Source organism: Cebus imitator, unplaced genomic scaffold, assembly GCF_001604975.1.
Source record: "Cebus imitator isolate Cc_AM_T3 unplaced genomic scaffold, Cebus_imitator-1.0 Scaffold3, whole genome shotgun sequence".
In the NCBI taxonomy this organism is placed as follows: domain Eukaryota; kingdom Metazoa; phylum Chordata; class Mammalia; order Primates; family Cebidae; genus Cebus; species Cebus imitator.
Genome location: NW_016107318.1, coordinates 15,044,766 through 15,068,688, shown reverse-complemented (window position 1 = coordinate 15,068,688; position 23,923 = coordinate 15,044,766). Strand labels below are relative to the sequence as shown.

At 35.7% G+C, this 23,923-nt stretch overlaps 1 protein-coding gene across 1 annotated transcript in view; it reads right to left on the bottom strand.

The window, feature by feature from the left end:
• The window catches only part of DNAI4 (dynein axonemal intermediate chain 4), a 97,938-nt gene that overhangs the window by 34,840 nt on the left and 39,175 nt on the right, over positions 1-23,923 (bottom strand). The window contains 3 exon segments of the mRNA XM_017532484.2: positions 4,468-4,662; positions 11,330-11,485; positions 20,281-20,420. Coding sequence (XP_017387973.1) covers positions 4,468-4,662; positions 11,330-11,485; positions 20,281-20,420 — 491 coding nt within the window.

Genomic DNA, 23,923 nt, shown 5'->3' with positions numbered 1-23,923 from the left:
AGAGGAGGGGGAGGAGGAAGAAGACAAAGAGGGAGAAGAAGAAGAAGCAGAAGAAGAAGGAGGAGAAGGAGGAGGAGGAGGAGGAGGAGGAGGAGGAGGAGGAGAAGGAGGAGGAGAAGGAGAAGGAGAAGAAGAAATAATATGATGTTGAGTATCTCTTTGTATGCTACTTTGCCATGTATAATTCTTCAGTGAGGTACCTCTTCAGGTCTTTTACCCATTTGTCAATCATGTTGCTTGTTTTCTTATTATTGGGTTTTAAAAGTTCTTTGCATGTTTTGGATCACAGTAATTTATATGAAATGTCTTTTGAAAATATTGTCTTCAGTTTGTGACTGGTATTCTTATTCTCTTGACAGTGTCTTTTGCAGAGCAGAAGTTTTTAATTTTAATGAGGCCTAGCTTATCAATTATGTCTCTCCATGGATCATGCCTTTGGTGTTGTATTTTAAAAGTCATTGTAAGACCCAAGGTCATCTAGTGTTTCTCCTCTGTTATCTTCTAGGAGTTTTATAGTTTTGCATTTTACATTTAGGTTTATGATCTATTTGAGCTAATCTTTGTGAGAGGTATAAAGCCTATGTCTAGGTTCCTATTTAGTACCATTTATTGAAAGACTATCTTTTTTCTGTAGTATTGCCTTTCTTCTTTTGTCAAACATCAGTTGACTATATTTCAGCAGATCTCTTACTAGGCTATTCTGTTCTATTCTATATTTTTGTCTATTCTCTTGCCAATACCATGCTGTCTTGACCACAGTAGCTTTATACTAAGTCTTGAAATATTAAATACCTGTATTAGACAAGAAAAAAATGTGAAATCAACGATCCAACTTTCCATTTTAAGCAACTAGAAAAGGAGCCAGACACAGTGGCTCATGTCTATAATTCCAGATTCGGGAAAAACTCTTATTTTAAATGGTGCTGAAACAACTGGAGATTCATAAAGAAAAAAAAAAAAAAACTTTAAACCTTACCTTTGTCCATTCAGAAAAATTAATTCAAAACAGATATGATAGATATGTTAATGTACTTCACTATAATGACCTTTTTACTATATATATTTATCATATAACATCATGTTGTATACCTTAAAAATATACAATAAATTTATTAAAAATAAAAATAGTATGGGCACAGTGACTCACACCTGTAATCCCAGCACTTTGGAAGGTGGTGGATCATTTGAGGCTCAGGAGTTCAAGACCAGCCTGGCCAACATGGTGAAACCCCATCTCTACTAAAAATACAAAAATTAGCTGGGCAGTAGTAGCATGCGCCTGTAATCCCAGCTATTCAAGAGGCTGAGGCAGGAGAATCCCTTGAGCCTGGGAGGTGGAGGTTGTGGTGAGTGGAGATCAGGCCACTGCCCTCCAGCCTGGGTTGAGAGGGTGAGACCCTGTCTCAAAAAATAAATAAATAAAAATAAACAAAACCCAGTATAGATAGTAACCTAAACATAAAAACTAAAACTATACAGCTTCTATAAGAAAACCTAGAACTCCAAATTTTCAAACTTGGGGCAGGCAAAGATTTGTTAGAGAGCTCATGGAAAGAATTAATTATAAAAGAAAAAACTGATAGATTAGACTTCATAGAAAAAACCTTCTGTTCATCAAAATATTTTTGAGAAAAAAAATGGGCAAGCCGTAGAGTAAATATTTGCAAAATATGTAACTGACAAAGGGTTTGGATCCAGAATATACAAAAATAAGCTCTTACAACTTGATTTTTTTAAAAGACAACTCAGGCCAGGTGCAGTGGCTCACGCCCTATAATCCCAGCACCACTCTGGGAGGCTGAGGAGGGTGACACCTGAGGTCAGGAGTTCCAGACCAGCCTGACTAACAAGGGGAAACCCAGTCTCTACTAAAACTACAAAAATTAGCCGGGTGTGGTGGCAGGCACCTGTAATCCCAGCTACTTGGAAGGCTGAGGCAGGAATCACTGGAACCCGGGAGGTGGAGGTTGCAGTAAGCCAAGATTGCACCATTGCACTCCAGCTTGGGTGACAGAAGAAGAAGAAAGAAGAAAGAAGAAAGAAGAAAGAAGAAAGAAGAAGAAGAAAGAAGAAGAAGAGGAGGAAGAGGAAGAGGAAGCAGAGGAAGAAGAGGAAGAAGAAGAAACAAGAAGAAGAAGAAGAAGAGGAAGGAGAAGGAGAAGAAGAAGGAGAGGAAGAGGAAGAAGAATTAAAAAAAATAAAAAGACAACTCAATTTTAAATTGGAGACTTGACCAAATGGTAAACAGAAGATATTCAAATGACCGAAATAAACCATATAAACAAGAACTCAGTTTTTAGAACACTAAAAGGATTGCCAACATCAGGTGTTACCAAGAATGTGGAGCAAGTAGAACTCTTATACATTGTTGTGAGAGTATAAAATGGTATAGCCACTTTGGAAAAGTATTTCACTGTTTCTTAAAAAGTTAAACATCTACCCAATAACCCAATAATCCCATTTGTAGGTATTTTCAAGAGAGAAATTAAAACATACATCTACCAAAAGGCTCACACGAAAATGTTTGTACCAGCTTTACTCTTAATATCCCCAGACTGAAAATACTCAAGTGTCCCTCAACATGTGAATGGATAAACAGATCATTATGGTATGTTCATATACTAGAGCCTTACTTGGAACTACTTAGATACACATCACCTAGAAAATCTCAAAAATATTAATGTTGAATGCAAGAAGCTAGACTCAAAAGAATACTTACTTTATGAACCTACTTATATGACATACCAGAATAGGGAAAGTTAATCTATATTGACAGAAATCAGAGCAATGCCTGTGTATGTGTGCAGTAGGGGTTGGAGGGTTTAAGGTTTACTTGGTAAACAGCACAAGGTAACTCTTAGGGTTAACAGATGTATCTTCTGTCTTGATTAAGGTATTGGTAACTAGGGTTTATACATTTTCAAAATATATTTCTAAATATAATTTAAAATATATATTTCATTGTATATAAATTGTACCTCATTAAAACATTTGCTATGGTATTTTTATTTCTTAGATATGATGAAAGAAGTGATGGGCCAACAGTAACGTTTACATTGTTATATTTACATTTTGTTTTATAAATGTCAATATATACAGTACTATGTGAATTGCAACCTTACAACTCTTTAAATACAGGATGAAAAATTTGTATATATATAATAAAAATGTTGAAATATCAACCTGAGAGGAGAAACACAGTTTTTCAACATTCTTCTACATGTATGCAGGCAAAAAGATTTACAACCATTTATCACACACACTATTCTATAATCTTTTTCTTTTTAAATGTAACCATATTAATTTTGACTTGAAGAATCATGATGAATTCCATAAAGGAAGTTTCCCTAATCCATATTTGAAAGCTGGGAATACAATAGGCAAACATGGGGTAGGGATAAGGGTAGACTGTCAAGCAAATTCCAACTAAAAGTACTAAGGCAGAAAATGTAGGTTTTATTTGAGGATTACCATATAAGTCTAAATATAGCTAACTTTTAGGGTCTCCAAAGCAATATGATAATACAAACTAATCTGTGGTCATATTGCAGATATGTTTTGAAAGATATGCTTTGAGCTTTGTAATTAATTCTAGGCAATAGGAAGGCATTGAAGGTTTTTTGAGTGGTTAACTGCCATGCTGTGTTTAGGATAAATGAGCAAAGTGGGGTACTATAGTAGAAAGCGAACTGGAACTTGAGATCAAAAGACTTTGGTTGAATGCCTAGCTTTTGCACTTACTATTAACCTTACAAAATTTCTATAGCCTTCATTTTCTTCATTCACGTATTTTTAACTACATGATTAAAGTTTCATTAAGACAATCTCTAAAATCCTTTAAAATATTCTGTGATCATATGAGATGGAATTTGTAGCAATGAGATCAGCAAGAATGCTCCTGAAATAGAATTAGGGAGTGGTAACAAAAGTGAGAACCTAGTAAGTAACAACGAAAATGGAAAGGAAGAGGTTGAATATGAGAGATGCTATAAAAATGAATAACTAATTGAATGCAAGAATAAGGGAGAACAAAGAGCTATAGATGCTTAGGAAGTTTTGAATCTGAGACAGCCTGCTTCTGTGGGCATCCTAGTCTGGACTCTAGTGCTACTCGCACATTTAGTCTTGAAAGCTTTAGAAACAAGTACTCTGAAAATGACAGCTCAATCTGGAGATTATATTTAGAAATATATACTAAAACTCTTACATTTTAAAAATTATTTGAGTTTGTCTAAACAAACATGATTTTTTTTCTTTTTGTTTTTAATAGACAAGGTCTTGTTCTATCACCCAGGCTGGAGTGCAGTGGCATGATCACAGCTTGCTACAATCTTGAACTCCTGGGCCCAAGCAATCCCAAAGTACTAGGATTCAGCCTACCAAAAGTACTAGCCTCCCAAAGTACTAGGATTATAAGCATAAGTGACCACACCCAGGCTAAACATGTTTATTTTTTTAAAAAAATACCTTTGAAAACAGGAAGCTGACGATAAGCTGCAAGTTTTGGCTGAAATATATTTCCCATTAGAACTCGTTCCATAAAAAGTAAGTCCTGATGAAATCTGTCAGATTTTAATATTACATCTGAGAAGTCTTCCTCATCTTCATGGATTTTTGCCAGAATTACATTTTCTATGTCCATTAGAGAACTAGCTTCACTACCTAGAAAATACAAACATGATACAATGATAAAATATTCAAATAGATGATTCACACATTCTAAAGATTTTTAAAATGACATTTCATCTTTTCCTCAAGTTTTCAACAACTTTAATAGATATTTATTGAATATCTTATGTAGCAAGCACATGAAAGATGCACATAGCTCATTTTGGAATTCTTAACCATTGAAAACTATACTATTTTTCAGAAGATAGGCAATGATAACCTCCTGAGGTAATTTTTATCTTTATTCTTTTAAATTCAAGTTGAAATAAGATGATCAGTTTTCAGAAAAACGTCTGATTTGATGACTGCTATCAATCATCAAATGATGAAGCTGCTATAACAAATCGCAGTAGCTTAAAACAATGCAAAATTTACCTTACAGTTCAGAAGATTACTGGCATAACAGATGTCACTGAGCTTAAACCAAGAATTTGACAGGGCTTCGTTCCTTTCTGAAGGTTTTAAAAGAGCATTTGTTTCCTTGATATTTTCAGTTTCTGGGAGCCACCACAACTTTTCCTTCATCTTCAAAGACAGAACATTGATTGCACTCTCACTGACCTTCTTCTGTAGTCACATCTCTCTCCCACACCACAGCTGGGAAAGGTCTTTTACTTTTTAGTATCCCATGTGATTAGACTGGGCCCAATGTTATTATCCAGATCCCTATTGTAATCACACCTGGAATATTCCTTTTGGCATTTTAGGTAATATATTTGCAGGTTCCAGGGATTGGGATGTGCACAAGTTTGGGGACTAATGTTCTGCCTACCATACTACCTAGTAAATTCTGATTTAAAAAATGGAATGAAGGAAACTCTTGCTTCTTTATCTTTATAGAGGGAGGGAAAATACTTTTCCCTATTCCTCCTGCTAAATTCAGCTAAAAACACTGGAAATTTTAGAAAATAACAAACATAAGCAGTCTTTGAAAGGTGAAGAAAAGGAGTGGGTATTATTTTTGCCTCATATATTCCACATATGGAGGTGAAGAAGTCAGCCACCTAGGAGTACTGATGATGAAACAGGCAAGAAAAAAAAAATCCCCAAAAGAAGCCTCCTCTCTTTAGACAAAGGACCAGAAAAAGCAAAGCCTTGAAAGAAAGCAGGCTTTTAGATGGCAGCCATTCTACTCCAGCCAAGCACGGAAAAACTGTAGCCCCATCCATGTGACAAAGGCCAAGTGGGAGCCTATTCTTCCACCCTCACCAGGTTGGAACAAGGCATCCCAAGTCCCTGACCTTTCACTGTGTATGGTGTCAGAGAAGGTCCAGCAGGCGGGCAAGACTTTCATCCCCTCCAAACATAATGATAGTGATCCCCTTCCCACAGTGTCAATGGAGACCAGCTGGGGAACCTGGAATTCCAACCTATCCACTAGTAACAGAATATATTTCCCTCTGCCTGTTGGAGTAGTCAGAGTTGGACTGGTGAAGAGTCAAAACTTTCATTACTGCCCAGCAATAAAGAGAACAACCTCCACTCTGTAGTGACAGTGCACGCTGCATATGTAGCACTAATGAAGCATTCATATAATCTCCCAGCCATGGTGTTGTCAATGGAAACCGGAGCTCCTGTCACCGCCCCGTAGTAATAAAGACACCACTTCCCCTGAGGTCATTGGAGGTCAAGTGGTGAATATGGACTTCTACCCCCCACCTGGCAATAATCAGGCAGTGACTTCCACTTTCCCCTGCCAGAACTGTGTCAAACAAAGTCTGCTAAAATGGAAGCTTACATCCAGACTCTTACAATGCCCAAAATGTCCAGGTTTCAATTGAAAGTTACTCATCATACCAAGAACCAAGAAAATCTTAACTTGGATGGAAAAAAGTCCCTATACACCAACATAAATGTTCGAATTATCTGACAAAGAGCTTTTTTTGTTGTTGTTTTTTGGGTTTGCTTTGAAACGGAGTTTTGCTTTTATTGCCCAGCTGAAGTGCAACGGCACAATCTCGGCTCACCGCAACCTCCACCTCCTGGGTTCAAGTGACTCTTCTGCCTCAGCCTCCTGAGTAGCTGGAATTACAGGCATGTACTACCACACCTGGATAATTCTCTATTTTTAGTAGAGATGGGGTTTCTCCATGTTTGTCAGGCTGGTCTCAAACTTCCAACCTCAGGTGATTCGCTCGCTTCGGCCTCCCAAAGTGCTAGGATTACAGGCGTGAGCCACTGCGCCCAGCCCAAAGAGTTTAAAGCAAACATTATAAAAATCCTTCAACAGGTATTTATGAAGACACTTGAAACAAATGAAAAAAACAGAAAGTATCATCAAAGGAATAGAAACTCTTAGCAAATGAATAGAAAGTCTTAGCAAATGAAAAGAAGAACCAAGTGGAAATATTAGGAGTGAAAAACATAACTAAAATTTAAGACTGAATGGATGGGCTCACCAGCAGAATGGAAGAAAAATAAATCAGTAAACTGGAAAAAAGAAAAATGAAAATAACCCAATCTTTAAAACAGAGAGAAAAGTCTGAAAAAAAAGAAGAGTCTCAAGAACCTCTGCAACTATAGCAACATATGTACCATTCATATCATTATCAACTGAAGATGGGAGAAACCGGGTGGGCCTGAAAAAGTACTTAAAGAAACAATAGCTGAAAGCTCCCAAAATTTGGCAAAGGACAACAACAAACATATCAAGAAACTGAATAAATCACAATGAAGAGAAATTCAAAGAAATGCACACCAAGACACATCATATTAAAATTTCTAAGAACAGAAGGCCAAAAAAAAAAAAAATCTAGAAAGCAGCAAGAGAGAAATGACACCTTGTCTTTCGTGGGAAAATAATTTGAATAGCAGCAGATTTCTCATTAGAAACCCTGGAGGCCAGAGGAAAGTGGCACACATTCTCTGGGCTCTAAGTGGAAAGAATGGTCAACCCAAAATTCTATACCCAGTGTATTTTCCTATAAGAATTATCCTGTAGGAATAAAGAGGAAATTAAGATATTGTATTCTCAGATAAAGGAATACTAAGAATTTGTCTAAAAAAAAAAAAAATCTTCCCTAAAGAATGGCTACAGGCAGTTCTCTAAACAGGAAAAAATGAGAAAGGAATTTTAGAACATCTGAAAGGAAAAAAGAACAATGGAAAGAGTGAAAATATGGATAAATAGAATATACTTTTTTTCTTCTTTTGAGTTTTCTTAATTATGTTTGACAGTTGAAGCAAAAATTATTACATCATCTAATATAGTTTTAAATGTCTAAATACTAAATGTTTATATATCTAAATCTTTCTAAATACTCAGAAGAAATATATAATGCAAATATAAATGGGGTGGAATCTAAAGGGAGGTAAGGTTTCTACACTTTGCTTGAACTGGTAAAATGTCAACATCTATGGACCATTATGTATGCATAATGGAATAAGTAAAGTAAACAATAAAAAAAAGCTGCACATAAATAAACTCAAAGTATTACAGGTAAATTAAAATGTTTGAGGAAGCAGCAAGAAAGCAGGAAGAAGATAAGAGAGAAACAAAGACAGAATGAACAGAAAACAACGGCAGACTTAAAGGCTAACATGCCAATAAAAAATTAAATACAAATGGTCTACATATGCCAATTTAGAGCCAAAGACTAGCAAAAAAGAAACTGAATTTAAAAACATGACTCAAACATAAGATGTCTACAATAAATTTGCTTCAAATATACAATATAGATAGGTTGAAAGTAAACAAATAAAAAAAGATATAGTAGGTAAACATTAACCAAAAGAAAGCAGGAGGGGCTATAGCGATATCATATAAAGTGGACTTCAGAGCAAAGAAAATTACCAGGGACAAACAGCAACATTATGTTATGATTGCACCAAGAAGACATAGCAATAATTAATGTTTATGCAAAACAATGAGGCTATAAAATATGTAAAGTAAAAATTATTAGAACTGAAAAGAGAGATAATGGTTAAATAAAATGTTGATAGAAGAAAGAGATAGAAAATCAGCAAGGGTATATATGAATTCAATAACATCATCAACAAAAAGGATGTAACTAACATTTATATAATATTCCACCTAATAAGAGCAGAATACACATCCTAGGCCAAATAACAAATCTTAAAAAATTTAAAAGAAGAGAAATCATAGCATGTTAAAAGAAGAGAAATTATAGTGTGTTTTACAGTCACAGTGGAATCAAACTAGAAATCAGTAATAGAAAGATAACAGGAAGGTCTCCAAACACTTGGAATCTTAGTAGAAAGAGCCAGTCTGAAAAGGCTACATGTTGTAGGACTCCAATTATATGACAATTTGGAAAAGACAAAATTATAAAGACAATAAAAATTAAAATATCATTGACTATCAAAGGAGAATGATATTTTACAGGAGAAAGGAGAAATGATGAATAGGTGGGACACGGGATATTTAGAAACTATTAATTTTTTGCTTTATAAAATTGTAATGGTAGAAACATGCTGTTATGCATTTGTTAAAATACAAAGAACTATACAACACAAAGAATGGAACTTACTGTAAGCTATGGATTTTAATTAATAATAATGTATCAATATTTGTTTACCAATAATAACAAATATACCACATTAATGCAAAATATTAATTTCTGTACACAGGGGCCACTGTGTACAGAAAGTAGAGAGATGAAATGATTTTATGAATCTCTCAATATTATATGCTCAATTTTTCTGTAAATCTAAAACTATACTAGAAAATTCTATTAACCAGTTTTCTATTGATTAATAGAAAGCACTATTTCAGAAGAAAAAAATCATTTTTCTCTATCAATTAAGGTATGGTCTTACATTCAAAGGTAAATATTATTGGACTTTTTTCCCCTTTGAGTACGACAAACAGTAGGTTAAATGCAACTTGTATAATACTCTTAAATCAAATATGGAGCATATTTAACTATTTTTCTTTGTGTTTCTATTATAAAAATCTCAGAGTCAAAAGGATCTTAGAAGTGACTAGTCTTAGTTTCATCTGAATTTCCTTTACATTTTCAATAAATCTGATTAATCAGCTTTGTTCCTATATTTTCCTATTTTTTAACTTTCGTTTCCTAGTTCCAGTTTCCCCTATGCCCTTGACTGGCTATAATACTAAAATAAAATATATCTTTATTTTCTATTGTAGTTATTGAATATGCTTTTATTATCCCTTTTGATTTTTAAAAGCACACCCATACACACATCAAATACTCTGAAAGATTCACAAACTGAGATTTATTTCTTGTGGGGGACTTTCCACTTGCACATTTTTGTAAGCCAGTGGCCTTAATGGTGTAGAAGAGGCAGATCTAATACAAAGTCCCAATGTAATTTTCAGTCTAAGATTGGCTTCTTCTGAGAAGTTTTTGATAGCGCCTAAAACCAAACCTATTGTATAGACATTCATATTTAACAAAAACAATGTTTCTTTAGTGAAAACTAATACTAAATAACTTATTTTTCCCCTTCATTGGTCTCTGGGAAAGTTAACTATTCTTCATTATAAACAACTTTCAGTAAAACATAGTCTACATGACTGTAAGCACAGTTAAAGAACCAAGGAATATAGGCCACTTATTGAAAGTTAAGGTTCAAAGAGACTAGTAAATGAGATTTTAAAAAAGGAACCAGTTGAAAGATCTCATGGATCTACAGTCTCCTAAGGACATGTAGTCAATTATAAATAAGGTAATTGTTTTCTGGAAATTATTACTTCTCTTTAAACTTGTTATTTCAAAATACTTATACTTACTGATTTACTGAACTTGAAAATATTCCATTTGTCTTTAGGTCAAAATTAGTGAAAGTAGAAACATTCCCATTTAACTGTAAAAATTTGCCAAAATGTTAAAAAATGTATCAGGTTTAAGTTATTCTAAAAAGAGGACCATCCCCTAAATGCAGTAATATAATTTTATAAGAAAAAGATACAACATTTCAAAATAGGAAAAGTAAAAGTAGATAACCATAAGCTATTCAGAAATGGAATTTAACAAACTTCTTATAACTGGACTTGTAAAAATTCTTCCACATTGCAAAGTAATTTGGAAAGTTACAACTTTGTATTGATTTTAATTATAACATTTTTTCTTAAAAATTAAAATACTAAAAGCTAACGTTGTAATGTAGGGTTTCTCAACCGTGGCAGTACAGGTACTGATATTTTGGGTTGAAAATTCTTTGTTATAGGAACTGTCCTGTGTACTAAAAGATTTTTTGCAGTGTCCCTAGCAGATGCCCTCATAGTCATGAAGAACAAGAATACCTCCAGACATCCAAATGTCCCCAGGGAAAGTAAAATAGTCCCAAATTAAGAGCCACTGCTATTAATGTATAAATCATTTTTAAGTTGTCATAGAGCTAGTATACATTCTTTTTCTCCTAAGTAATCTAATTGAAAGAAAGGAAGATAGAAAATGATGGAACTCACATGTATAAAAGAGAGCTTAAGAACAAGTAAAAGTGCACAAGAGAAAGAGAGAAGCTAAAAATTCTTGACAGATATCCAAGAAAAACATAAATTTTTCAGTCAAGTCCAAGACCATGTGATATAGAGTAACAGTGCTATTTCTGAGTAAAAGCTGTACTTTTCATGGTCCATCAGAAAGAAAATTTTTTGTAACTGCCAAAAAAGAATTTATTAAAAATCCCATGTTAAAGTCATTCAAAAAAACTAAAATAAATGAGATCTTACTTTTTTCTGTAGTGCTCCCTGCCAATCCTTGCTCCCGATCTTTAGGAAGTACATTTGCTTTACTACTTGACTCAGGTGAAGATTGCTTTACTGATAAAGATAAAAGTTCCATAGCATTGTAAGAATCATACAAATCCCAGGCAGTGGACATTATGCCTAAATAAAGAGACAGAAAGGTAAAAATTGTTTTAAACCAAATTCCAACATTTTAGCTTTATACATAACTAGTCACAGAAAAATCTAAGATAAGACTATCTACTGTTGCCTGACGCAGTTGCCCATGCCAGCTACTTGGTCCACCTGAGGCAGGAGGATCACTTGAGGCCGGGAGTTGGAGGCAGTAGTGTATTATGAGCATGCCTGAAAACTGTCACTGCATTCTAGCCTAGACAACATGGTAATTGCTTGTCTTTAAAGAAATTTAAAAATTTAAAAAGAATCTATTATTTATTTATTAATACTACTGTTTTACAGTATAACAGAAAGTAGATAGAAATGGCAAAGAAATACATCATGAGGACACCTCAAGAAAGCCTTAGTCGTCACACTATCAGTATCTACAAACACTTCAGTGCTTTATGGCTAACTCTAAATTATCTTCACAATCCTTTCTGACCATCACACCTCCCTCCCCTGTACCCCACACCTGTGCTGCATAATCTCATCAGTCTGTCTTTGTAGGGCTGCCTTGGTGATATGCATCTGGACAACTATGTTATAACAAGATTTTTATGTTCCTTGACTTATGATTAATACATAATATGTCATTGTCAACAGATATTTGCCAGCATTGGATACCATTTTTATCAAGTAAAATTCCCTACATACCTATTATGTGAAAAGATTGTACCCGCTGGGAAAATTGATACTCTGATCTCAAGAAGCTTGTAGAGTAGTATGGTTATTAGCTTCTCTTTTAAAATTACAGTTTAGGTTAAATTTACTCAAATCATCAAAAATATAACAATGCTTTGCAAACAAATATTGGCAATGTTATTTATCTTTAAATAATAACTTAAAAACTCCAAGTCTCTTTAACTGCTGATTTATGTTTATGCAGCAATTATTTTATCAGTGATCATGTAACAATATATTCAAATATGCTAAATTTACCAATTTTTCAGTTAAAGGATGATGATTTAATAAATAATTTTTTCCTTAAAAAGCAAAACAGAATATAGATCTAGTAAATGCAGCTACTTAATTGTTACAGCTATTATTTTCCTAATACAAAATGGAGGAGCTCTAGTAATGCAATGTTTTCAATGGGTAAGAATAGATTTTTTTTGTTTCTATTTCTGTTTTTTTTTGAGATGGAGTCTTGCTCTGTTGTCCAGGCTGGAGTGCAATCTTGGCTTACTGCAATCTCCGCCTCCAGGGTTCAAGCGATTCTCCTGCCTCAGCCTCCCGAGTAGCTGGGACTACAGGCATGTGCCACCGCTAGTGGCTAACTTTTGTATTTTTAGTAGAGACAGGGTTTCACATTGGTCAGGCTAGTCTTGAACTCCTGACCTCATGATCCACCCGCCTTGGCCTACCAAAATGCTGGGATTACAGGGGTGAGCCACCATGCCCAGCCCTGTTTTGTTTTTTTAAGATGGAGTTTGGCTCTGTTGCCCAGGCTGGAGTGCAGTAGTGTGATCTCAGCTCACTGCAGCCTATGCCTCCTGAGTTCAAGTGATTCTCCTGCCTCAGCCTCCCCAAGTACCTGGGATTACAGGCACCCACACCACGCCAGGCTAATTTTTGTATTTTAAGTAGAAATGGGGTTTCAACATGTTGGCCAGGCTGGTCTTGATCTCCTGACCTTAAGTGATCCATCTGCCGTGGCCTCCCAAAGTGCTGAGATTACAGGTGTGAGCCACCATGCCCAGCCTCAATGGGTAAGAATGTTAACTCAAATTTCTTAATGATATTTCTATCTTAATGAACTTATTTTTAAGGCCATCTAACAAAGTCATGCACAGAACACCTAGTGTATTTTGCTCAACTGAAAAAGTACATTTTCCATGTTTATGAAGAGAACTTGGAAATTACATTTTGAATACTGAATTACTCAACTTTCTTTTTCTTTCCTTTAACTGAAAGTTTTGTAAGTTTAGCATATAGGAATATACTATTACATGGTCACTAATAATTGTTACATAAATAAATATGTCTATTATAAAGAAGCAATATAATATGTTTGGATAATTAAAAGTTGCTTCTTATTTGCAGATAACAAATTACTGCTAATTTTAGTTTGGGTACTATAGTTACATTTGTTCATTTGAACAAGTTTAATTAACTTAAGAAACAAAATCTCGAACCTGTCAAACTGTATGCATCAACATGTGCAATTTTGTATATTAATTATAACTCAATAAAGCTGTTTAAAAAAATCTCAAAATTCATGCCCTAATGTTATGTAAAAGATGGGTAACAATGAATGACTGTGACTTCCCAATTTTATAATTATGTGATATCAAAGAAAGCTTATTTTAACTGGTATCAGAAAAAAAGCATTCCAAATTGTGTCTTTTTTTTTTTTTTTTTTTTAGGATTTCTCAGTCTAATACACACTTAAATAGTTGTTAAAAAGCAAAAAAATGTAAGCGCTGACAGATGGAGATTGGCTAGTTAAGAGGTAATGTGGAGGAGATATGGGCAGTTCACAATTAGCATCTGCTGTAAAAGAAAAGATTTAAAAGAGCAAGGTAATGATCAACCCAAAAGTCAGGAGAGTGGATACTTCTGTTAGAAGTGGCTAGAAGAAAGGGGGTTGTGATAGGAGAGTGTCCAGGGGCTTCGAATCAATTGGGGATGTTCTATTTCTTATCCTGGCTGGTAAGTACATGGTATTGATTTTTCTTTACACTATACATATATGTGTTATACACTCTTCTGTTTGTAGTATATATTTCATAATAAAGCTTTTAAATAATTAAAGACAGCTTACACTAAAGAATTTAGATGCATATTATGTAAATATTAAGATTTTCTGGATGCTGGGCATGGTGGCTCATACCCGTAATCCCAGCACTTTGGGAGGCCAAGGTGGGTGGATCGCTTGAGGTCAGGAGTTTGTTTGAGACCAGCCATGCCAACATGGTGAAACCCTATCTCTATTAAAAATACAAAAATTAGCCCAGCGTGGTGACACGTGCCTGTAATCCCAGCTACTCGGGAGGCTGAGGCACGAGAATCACTTGAACCTGGGAGGCAGAGATTGCAGTGAGCAGAGATTATGCCATTGCGCTTCAGCCTGGGTGTCAGAGTGAGACTCTGTCTCAAGGAAAACAACAAAAAAAAAACATTTTATGGATCAATAAAAGTGTACATCTTTCCTGCCTGATTTTGGATAAAACTGAAAAAGACGCAAGAATCAGAGAAATGGAGATCCAAATATTACCTTTATTATTGACAAGCGTAATTGGAAAATGTAGCCTTAACGCTGCAACTAAACAGACATAATTCTTCCTTCCAGAATATAGGAAGGAATTACCAACCAGTAATTGGCACAGCTAGACAAGCACAGTCCTCCTCCATAGGGGTAAGAACAGCCCATATTGCATGCTTTCTGCCAGTAAACAGACTTCACAAAAAGTGACTCAGCCAGAAGTGACTGAGCTTCATTCCTTCTCCTAAATTCTTTTATCAAATTAGTCACTTCTCTTTTCCTGGGAATGAGTAAATAATGTATAAAAAGAGGCCAAAACTGTTACTTTAGCAGAAGTTCTTTCTGTAAACGTTCACAAAAAGGAAGGAATAAGTTTTCCCTAACAGTATAACACATAGTAATTTATGATAAAAGTGGCATTTCAAATTATTGACCTTCAGCTTATTTATAGAGGCCTATTGAAAAGGAAAGCAGGAACCGCATTAAGAATGGTAAAGGTGGCAGGATGTGGTGCCTCTTGCCTCATCCCAGCACTTTAGGAGGTTGAAGCCAGTGGTTCACTTGAGGTCAGGAGTTTCAGACCAGCCTGGCCAAGATGGTAAAATTCCATTTCTACTAAAAATACAAAAACTAGCCAGGCGTGATGGTGGGAGCTTGTAATCCCAGCTACTCAAGAGGCTGTGGCAGGAGAATCGCTTGAACCCAGGTGGCGATGGTTGCAGTGAGCTAAGATTGTGCCACAGCACTCCAGCCTGGGCAACAGAGTGAGTCTCAAAAAAAACGAACAAAAAGGTAAAGGCAAGCTAGATACAGAAAAGAATTCAGGCCTGTGATATGTCTAAGTATTCTGTCTTCAGGTTAAAAAGATTGTATAATGTCAGCAAGCATCTAGGTTATGACAGTGATCAATGTGCCAGTCTCAAGTCACATTGTTTTAATGTAAATTGGTTGTCCTTTGTGTTTGGTGAACAGCTGAAATCCTAGGCTGTTCAGTCATTTTCCTTCTGGGAACTACTACCACCTCACTCCTACGTCAGATAACTTGTTCAATGTATTTTATTGTCTTCCTCTTTTTTTGTTTCACAACTGGTTTTGGTTGAGCACATCCTTGACTTCTTGAAAAAATATACAGGAGAGGTAAATTATTTTGATACTTTACATGTATGAAAATGTCTTTATTCTACCCTCATACTTGATATTCACTTGGATGTAGTATCTAGACTGGAAATTACTTACCTTCTAAATTTCAAAGGCAGTTGTATTAGTCCATTGTCATGCTGCTATGAAGGCATACCCAAGACTGGGTAATTTATAAAGAATGTTAATTGACTCACAGTTACACATTGCAAGGAAGGCCTCAGGAAACTTAGAATCATGGCGGAAGACGAAAAAGGCATATCTTACATGGCGGCAGGTGAGAGAAGTGAATCACAAGCGAAGGGGGAAGCCCCTTATAAAGCCATCAGCTCTCATGAGTACTCACTCACTATCAAGAACAACATGAGGGTAACACCCCCATGATTCGATTATCTCCACCTCTTCCCTCTTACAACATGTAGGAATTATGGGGATTACAATTCAAGATGAGATTTGGGTGGGAACACAGCCAAGGCATATCAGCAGTGTCCCATTACGTTCTTGTTTCCAGCCAGTCTGATGTCTTGTTCTCTACACTGACCTATTTATATTTCTCTCTGGTAGCTTGTTGACATTTTCTGTCCATCACATTTTAAAATTTCATTTATTAGTAATATGCTGGCACTTGTTGTTCCCCTTCAATCACCAACTTTTGACTTTCAAGTGTGAGAGGTTTTACTGAATGATGTCTTCCCCTCCATTTTCTGTTTTAGAACCATTATTGACTATTGAACTTCCTGGACTGGTCCTCTAATTTTACTCTTTCTCTTGAATTTTTCATCTGTTTGTTTTTCTTTTCTATTTCTTGGAGATTTTTTTTTTTTTATCTTCCAAACATTTTATTAAGCTAACAAGATCCTTTTATTCTTTGAATGTTCTTTCTAAAGAATATTCTGTTCTTGTTCCATGAATGCAACAGATTCTGACAGCATTTGGTCAGTTTTGGGGGCATTTCTGTGGGATATGTTGTCAGAACTACCTACTCTGCCATTTTTGCTGCATTATCCTGGAACTATTTTTTTTTAGTTAATGCTCTTGAGGTAGCTAAGTAGACCTTAAGGTCACCTACAAATAATGACAATTTGTTTTTGTGTCTTTATAAATATTAATATCCTAAATCTGTTGCTGTCTTACTGCAATAGTTGGAACCATCAAAGTTGAAGTTACTGTAATAAGTGACACTATTTCTGGTTCTTATATTTAATGGATCACAGCAATTATCTCTAGTAGTTCACCTTTAAGCAGAAATTTTGCTTTTTATTTTGAATATTTTATCAAGAAGAACCATACCATTCCTGTACAGATAATTTCATCAGGAATGAATGCTGAATTGTATCAACTGCTCTTTTTGGCATTTACCATTCATGTTTTACATTAAACCTGTAATATGATTTTGTGATGATGAATCATAAGTTTCCTGATATTTAATAATCTTTATACTCCTAGAATAAGTTGGTGTTACTACAGGGATTCCTAATGCCTTGAGGTTTCAAATTTAGTACTACTATATTTTTAATTTTTCCACATATATATTAGTCTGTATTTTCTTTGTCACGTTTTGTTTAATCTTGTTTTACAAATTAGTAAACATTCTCATATTTTATATAATTTGGAGCAATTTAAATAATATGATGTGATAGTTAACTTTATGTGTCAACCTGACTGGGCAGAAGATGCCTAGCTAGCTGATTAAACATTGTATCTGGATGTCTCCTGACCTCAGGTGATCCACCCAACAACAACAACAAAAAAATAAAGATAAAAATAAAAAAATACTGCATCTGGGTATATCTGTGAGGGTGTATCCACAAGAGATTAGCATTTGAATTGGTGGACTGAGTAAAGCAGATGGCTCTCCCCAGTGTGGTGGCCATCATCCAATACATTGAGGGCTGAATAAAACTAAAAGGTGGAGGAAGGTTGAATTCATTCTCTGCCTGATTACTTCAGTAGAGGTATCAATCCCCTCATTGCTCCTGGTTCTCAGGTCTTCAGAGGTAGACAAGAATTTATACCACTGGCTCTTCAACTCTCAGGGCTTCAAACTACCCCATCAGCTTTCCTATATCTCCAGTTTGCACATGACAGATCATGGTACTTCTCAGCCTCCATAATTACATAGGCCAATGCCCTGTAATGAATCTCTTTTTATATAAATCCTAGATATAAAATATAAATCGGCTGGGAGTGGTGGCTCACGCCTATAATCCCAGCACTTTGGGAGGCCAAGGTGGGCAGATCACAAGGTCAGGAGATTGAGACCATCCGGGCCAACATGGTGATACACCGTCTCTACTAAAAATACAAAAATTTAGCTGGGCGTGGTAGTGGTGCCTGTAGTCCCAGCTACTCAGGAGGCTGAGGAATGAGGATCACTTGAACCCAGGAGGCGGAGGTTGCAGTGAGCTGAGATCGTGCCACTGCACTCCAGCCTGGCGACAGAGCGAGGCTCCATCTCAATAAATAAATCGTAGCTATGAATACATATATACATATGTATACACATATATACATACACATATACATATATATACACATATATATACATATATATATATCCTATTGGTTCTGTTTTTCTGAAGAACCCTAATACACATGAATATTATAAAGTATTCTCATATTTACAGAATAAACCTCTAAAGTAATTTGATCTTGATTTAGGCCATTTTAAAGAGGTATATTTTGGTAAAATTTTCCCATTTGTCTGAGTATGTATAATTTTATTATTTCTTGGGAAGTTTTCATAATTTTGAGTTCCACAAAGAATCATTCTTTTCTTTATTTTCAAATATTTTAGCATAAAGTTATATACAGTAATCCATTTAAAATAATTAAACCCCTTACTTTTGAAAAAATATGAATAGATTTCCTAAAATGAATTAGAAACCTAAAGTTACATACAGTAATCCATTTAAAAATATTTAAATCCGTTACTACGTATTTGGAAAAAATATGAATAAGTTTCCTAATATGAATTGGTTAAGGACTAGAAAAAGTTACTAAATACCATCTAAGTATTCACTTTTCTGGGTCCATCCAAGTTCCCACCAATTAAGAAACTTGTCAGAAATAAAATAGTGATCAAAATTGTCTTTATTACTGGTAATGTTTAGGTTGGCTGATATAGTTTAGAAATGCAGCAACAATGAGCTTGATAACCACAGGCCTAACAATGCTGAGTCCTTCCCGTATAAAATTTTCAGCATGGAGAACGCAATCAGAATTTGTACTCCTTTCTGCCAGCAGGCTACCAGGAGAGAGAAAGCAGGGGAATAACCAAATAACCATACATCCCCATGTATGGGCATCTACCAGTTAAGTGAGTTACACCGCCATGAGTGAGAGCGTAGAAGGAGATAGAGGCAAAGATATCCATTCATGTTCTTCCACATAAAAGAAAACCTTAGGAGTAGGGAATAAATGCTCCCACCAATAAGATGTATTTATGTTCTTATACTAAAAGTAACGGTTAACTTTTTTGCTAGGAGTTTATTTTAATCTTTTTTTAAAAGTAGTTTACAGTTTTGCTGCATAATAATGGCAATTAAGAATATAACCAGCGGGCTTGGTGGCTCATGCCTGTAATCCCAGCACTTTGGGAGGCCCAGGCGGGCAGATCACCTGAGTTCAGGAGTTCAAGACCATCCTGGCCAACATGGTGAAACCCTGTCTCTACAAAAATAAAAAATAAAAAAAATAGCTGGGCATGATGATGGGTGCCTGTAATCCCAACTGCTTGGGAGGCTGAGGCGGGAGAATCACTTGAACCTGGGAGGCGGAGGTGCAGTGAGTAAAGATGGTGCCATTGCACTACACTCTGTCTCAAAAAAAAAAAAAAAAAAAAAAATTAAACTTACTTCTAATCACTTTTTTGGCTACACCCCACAGATTTTGGCTATGCAATGTGCTCAAGGTTGTTAATTTGTACACATTGAGATGTGGGAAGTATAGCAGTTAAATGCACAGGCTCTAGAACCAGAACAGTTAGCAAACTTCTCTTTGCCTGTTTCCTCATCTATAAAATGGGGAAGCATAATAGTATCTACCTCATAGGGTTGCTGTAAAAATTAAACCAGTTAATATATGTGAAGGACCTAGAATAGTGTCTGACACATTTAAAATGTTAATAGTTATGGCTGATATTGTTTGTAACATAGTAAATAATCAGTTTTTATAAATATTTAAAGAGTAAAAAGTTCTATGGCATAGTATTCATAAAAATCAAGATGCATAATTATTATTCAAATCTATGTATTTATTACTTAACTTGTCAAATTCTGCAAGCTATAGATCACAGTGTCCAACTACTGTTGTGATTTAGCTAAATTATTTTTTATTTTTGCTTTATATATTTCAATATTCATTTGTTGATTTACAGACTCAAAGAATGTACATTAGAACATTACAGTTTATCAAGCAGAATAAAGCAAATTACCTTTATCTTCCATTATGATTTTATCACATTGAACCTCTTTATTCTTTGGTGCTCCATTGAAAGTCTGCATCATCCTTTCAACATACAAGTCATTGCCTAATCTATTTCTACAAAGGACTTCATAATTCTTGTTTCTCTGGCTGTAAAAAATAAAGGGTATCCAACTCATTAATAAGAATCATCACCACACATATTATCTCTTTATATCATTCTTTTCCTTAAAATTACTTTCATTAATGTGGCTTGCACTAAAGAGTGAAGTGAGAATTCAAAAACAGCCTTAGGAAAAGATTGCATTAAATGACCTCCAGAGGACTCTTTAATATTGTGTCTAACTCCCAAAATCCCTACTACTTTCAGTACCTATCAATAACATGCTAGTACTAACTCCATGTCGGTTTTTGTTCTGAATATTTTTAAATTTTCCATTACTTCTTTGATGATTCATGAGGAATTCAGAAATGTGCTTTTGAACTTCCAAATTTATATGTAATTGTGTATGCTTTAGTTAAGATTTATGTTATTAATTTTTAACTTCATTGCATCGTGGCCAGAAAATTTCATTTGTGTAAATCTACTTTGAAAGTTTTGAGACCTTGCTTCATAGCCTTATGAATAATTTTTCATAAATGCTGCATGTGTGCAGAAGGAGAATGTGTTCTTTAATTGTTGAGTACAGAAGTCTGTATCTGACCATTACATTTTTGTTCAAATTTTCCATATCCATACTAATTTGTTCTCTGGTTGACCTAACAATAATTAAGAGAGGTATGTTTAAATCTCTTACTTTAGTAGAATATACATGAAGTTTCCAATTTTTGCTTCATATGTTTTCAGGTTATTTTATCTATTTATTTAAGACAGAGTCTTGCTCTGTCACCAAGGCTGGAGTCCAGTGGGACAATCTCAGCTCACTGCAACCTCCACCTCTCAGGTTCAAGCGATTCTCCTGCCTCAGCCTACCAAGTAGCTAGTACTACAGGCATGCGCCACCACGCCCAGCTAATTTTTGTATTTTTAGTAGAGACAAGGTTTTACCATGTTGACCAGGCTGGTCATGAACTCCTGACCTCAGGTGACCTGTCCACCTCGGCCTCCCAAAGTGCTGGGATTACAGGCGTGAGCCACCCACTGTGCCTGGCCCAGGTTATTTTATTAGGAATATTCAAATTCAGGATTACTATACCTTCCTATTGTTATGAAGTATAATTTATCCCTAATAATGCTGTCAGTTTAATTGTTCCTCTGTAGGTGGCATGTTTTTAAAAAATATTTTTCTATTTTTGTTTTTTAATGAACTTTTAGATTCCAATCCTCTTATTTATGGATTGATTTATTTATAAATAATAATAAGAGATGTGGTCTCACTTTGTTGCCCAGGTTGAATTTGGACTCCTAGGTTTAAGCTATCCTCCTGCTTCACCCTCCCAAGTAGCCAGGACTACAGGCATGTGCTATCGTGCCTGGCTTCCTTCTATTTTTTAAATCTTCTCTTTATATGTGGTATTCTGGAATGCCAGTACAATGCACTGAGTGTTGGGTATCAGCCCCAACCCCATATGTGGGTGCCCTTAGTCCAGACGTAAAGAAAGACAGGGACACAAGAGTAGAATTTACAACATGCGTTCAGGGGACCAACGCAAGCATGGGAACTGTGTTGGCCCCGCGCTCTGGGCTCCAAACACTTTTATTATGTGCATAAATATCATTGATCTTATGGGCATGGAAGGGGAGGGTAAAGGAGTAGGTAAGATAGCCAGGTGGAGAGCACTTGAGATACTTCTAAGACATGCTAAACTAGTGCTCTGAGCATTTAACAGCAATTGTGATCCTTCTAAGACATGCTAAACTAGTACTTATCAGGGTTGTTATCAGGGTTCAGCTGTATCAGAAGTATAGGAGCCACTGGGTCTGACCACACCCAATGCATCCAGGGGCTTTTATCTCCCGAGCACTGTGGACATAGAGCAATTAAAATCACTCCATATTCCAAGAACCTAGGCAGAGCCTGAGGCGTTCCGTGATCTCTGCCCTGCAAGGCTTTTCTCCTCCTTGCCAGCTACCATCTGCAAATACCCTCCTGGACATTGTGAGCGGATGTCGCCTCCCTTCTTAGAGATCTTTGCATAAGCCCTCTTTATGAGGCCCTCATATAGTCTCCATGATGAGAAGGCATTCGTGGGACCAGAGCAGTATTCCCTAATCTCAATCACCCCAAGGTGTTCCCTGGTGTTACCGCGCTCTTGGCTGGTCTTTACCTTAGGCCTCCTGTTGCCGCCTGATTTCTAATTAACGGCACCAATAATATAGTTTAGTTCAATGTATAAACTTCAGTGTACTCTGAGCCAAGCAAGCTTATAATTATTTAGCTAGAATTAACATAGGTCTCTCCCTGGCCATCTTGACCCACATTGAGACGTTTCTTTTTGGATATTTACTTTTATTGACTCCTATTTCTGTGGAATGGCATCTTTCAACAGCTTGGGAAAGTCCTTCCCCACTCTCTGAATATTACCTCTCCTCCATTCTTTATATTCTGCCCTTTTTTGAACCTCTCATTAGATATATGTTAGACCATTATTTTATTGTCAACTTTTTTATTTTTTATTCTTAAGATGCAGTCTCACTCTGTCGCCCAGGCTGGAGTGCAGTGGTATAATCTAGGCTCACAGTAACCTCCATCTCCTGGGTTCAAGTGATTCTTCTGCTCAGCTTCCCAAGTAGCTGTGATTACCAGCACCCAACACTACACTGGGCTTATTTTTATACTGTTTGCAGAGACAGGGTTTCACCATGTTGGCCAGGTTGGTCTTGAATACCTGACCTCAGGCGATCTAACTGCCCTGACTTCCAAAGTGCTGGGATGCAGGCATGAACCACCATGTATGGCCTATTGTTAACATATTTTTTAACATCGTTTTCATACTTTATATCCCATTTTATCTCCAAATTTGATTTTGTATAATTTATCCAGCTCTTTTGTCTAATTCATTAAATCTCTATTCAATTATGTCTAATGTTTAAATCAGCTTACTGTATATTTTCAACAATTATATAAACATACTTTAAAGTTCTTTTTAGATATTTTTCCAAACACAGGTCATGATTTCTGACAGTTTATGTATTTTGAGTCCTGCTCTGTTGCCTAGGCTAGAGTGCAGTGGTGTGACCTCTACTCACTCCAACTTTACCTCCTGGAAAAGCAATTCTCCTGCCTCAGCCTCCCAAGTAGCTGGGATTACAGGAACCCGCCACCATGCCCCAATTTTTGTATTTTTAGTAGAGACAGGGTTTTGCCATGTTGGCCAGGCTGGTCTCAAACTCCTGACCTCAACTGATCTGCCTGCCACAGCCTCCCAAAGTGCTGGGATTAGAGGTATGAGCCACCGCACCCAGCCTCAGAGTTTCTTAAGGTTAATCATGTTTTAACTCTGTTTCTTATTTGTTTAAACATTTCACACATATATTCTATATCTGATAATATAATTATAGTCTTCAGGATCTAGATCTAGGGTTATTATTTCTGTATTTCTGTTTATTCTTATTTATAATGACTCATTTCTTTAATGTTTTGGTGTATTTTTACCAAATTCAACCTGAGGGAATCTTTCTTCCTCTTTTGTTTTTTTTTTTTTTTTTTTTT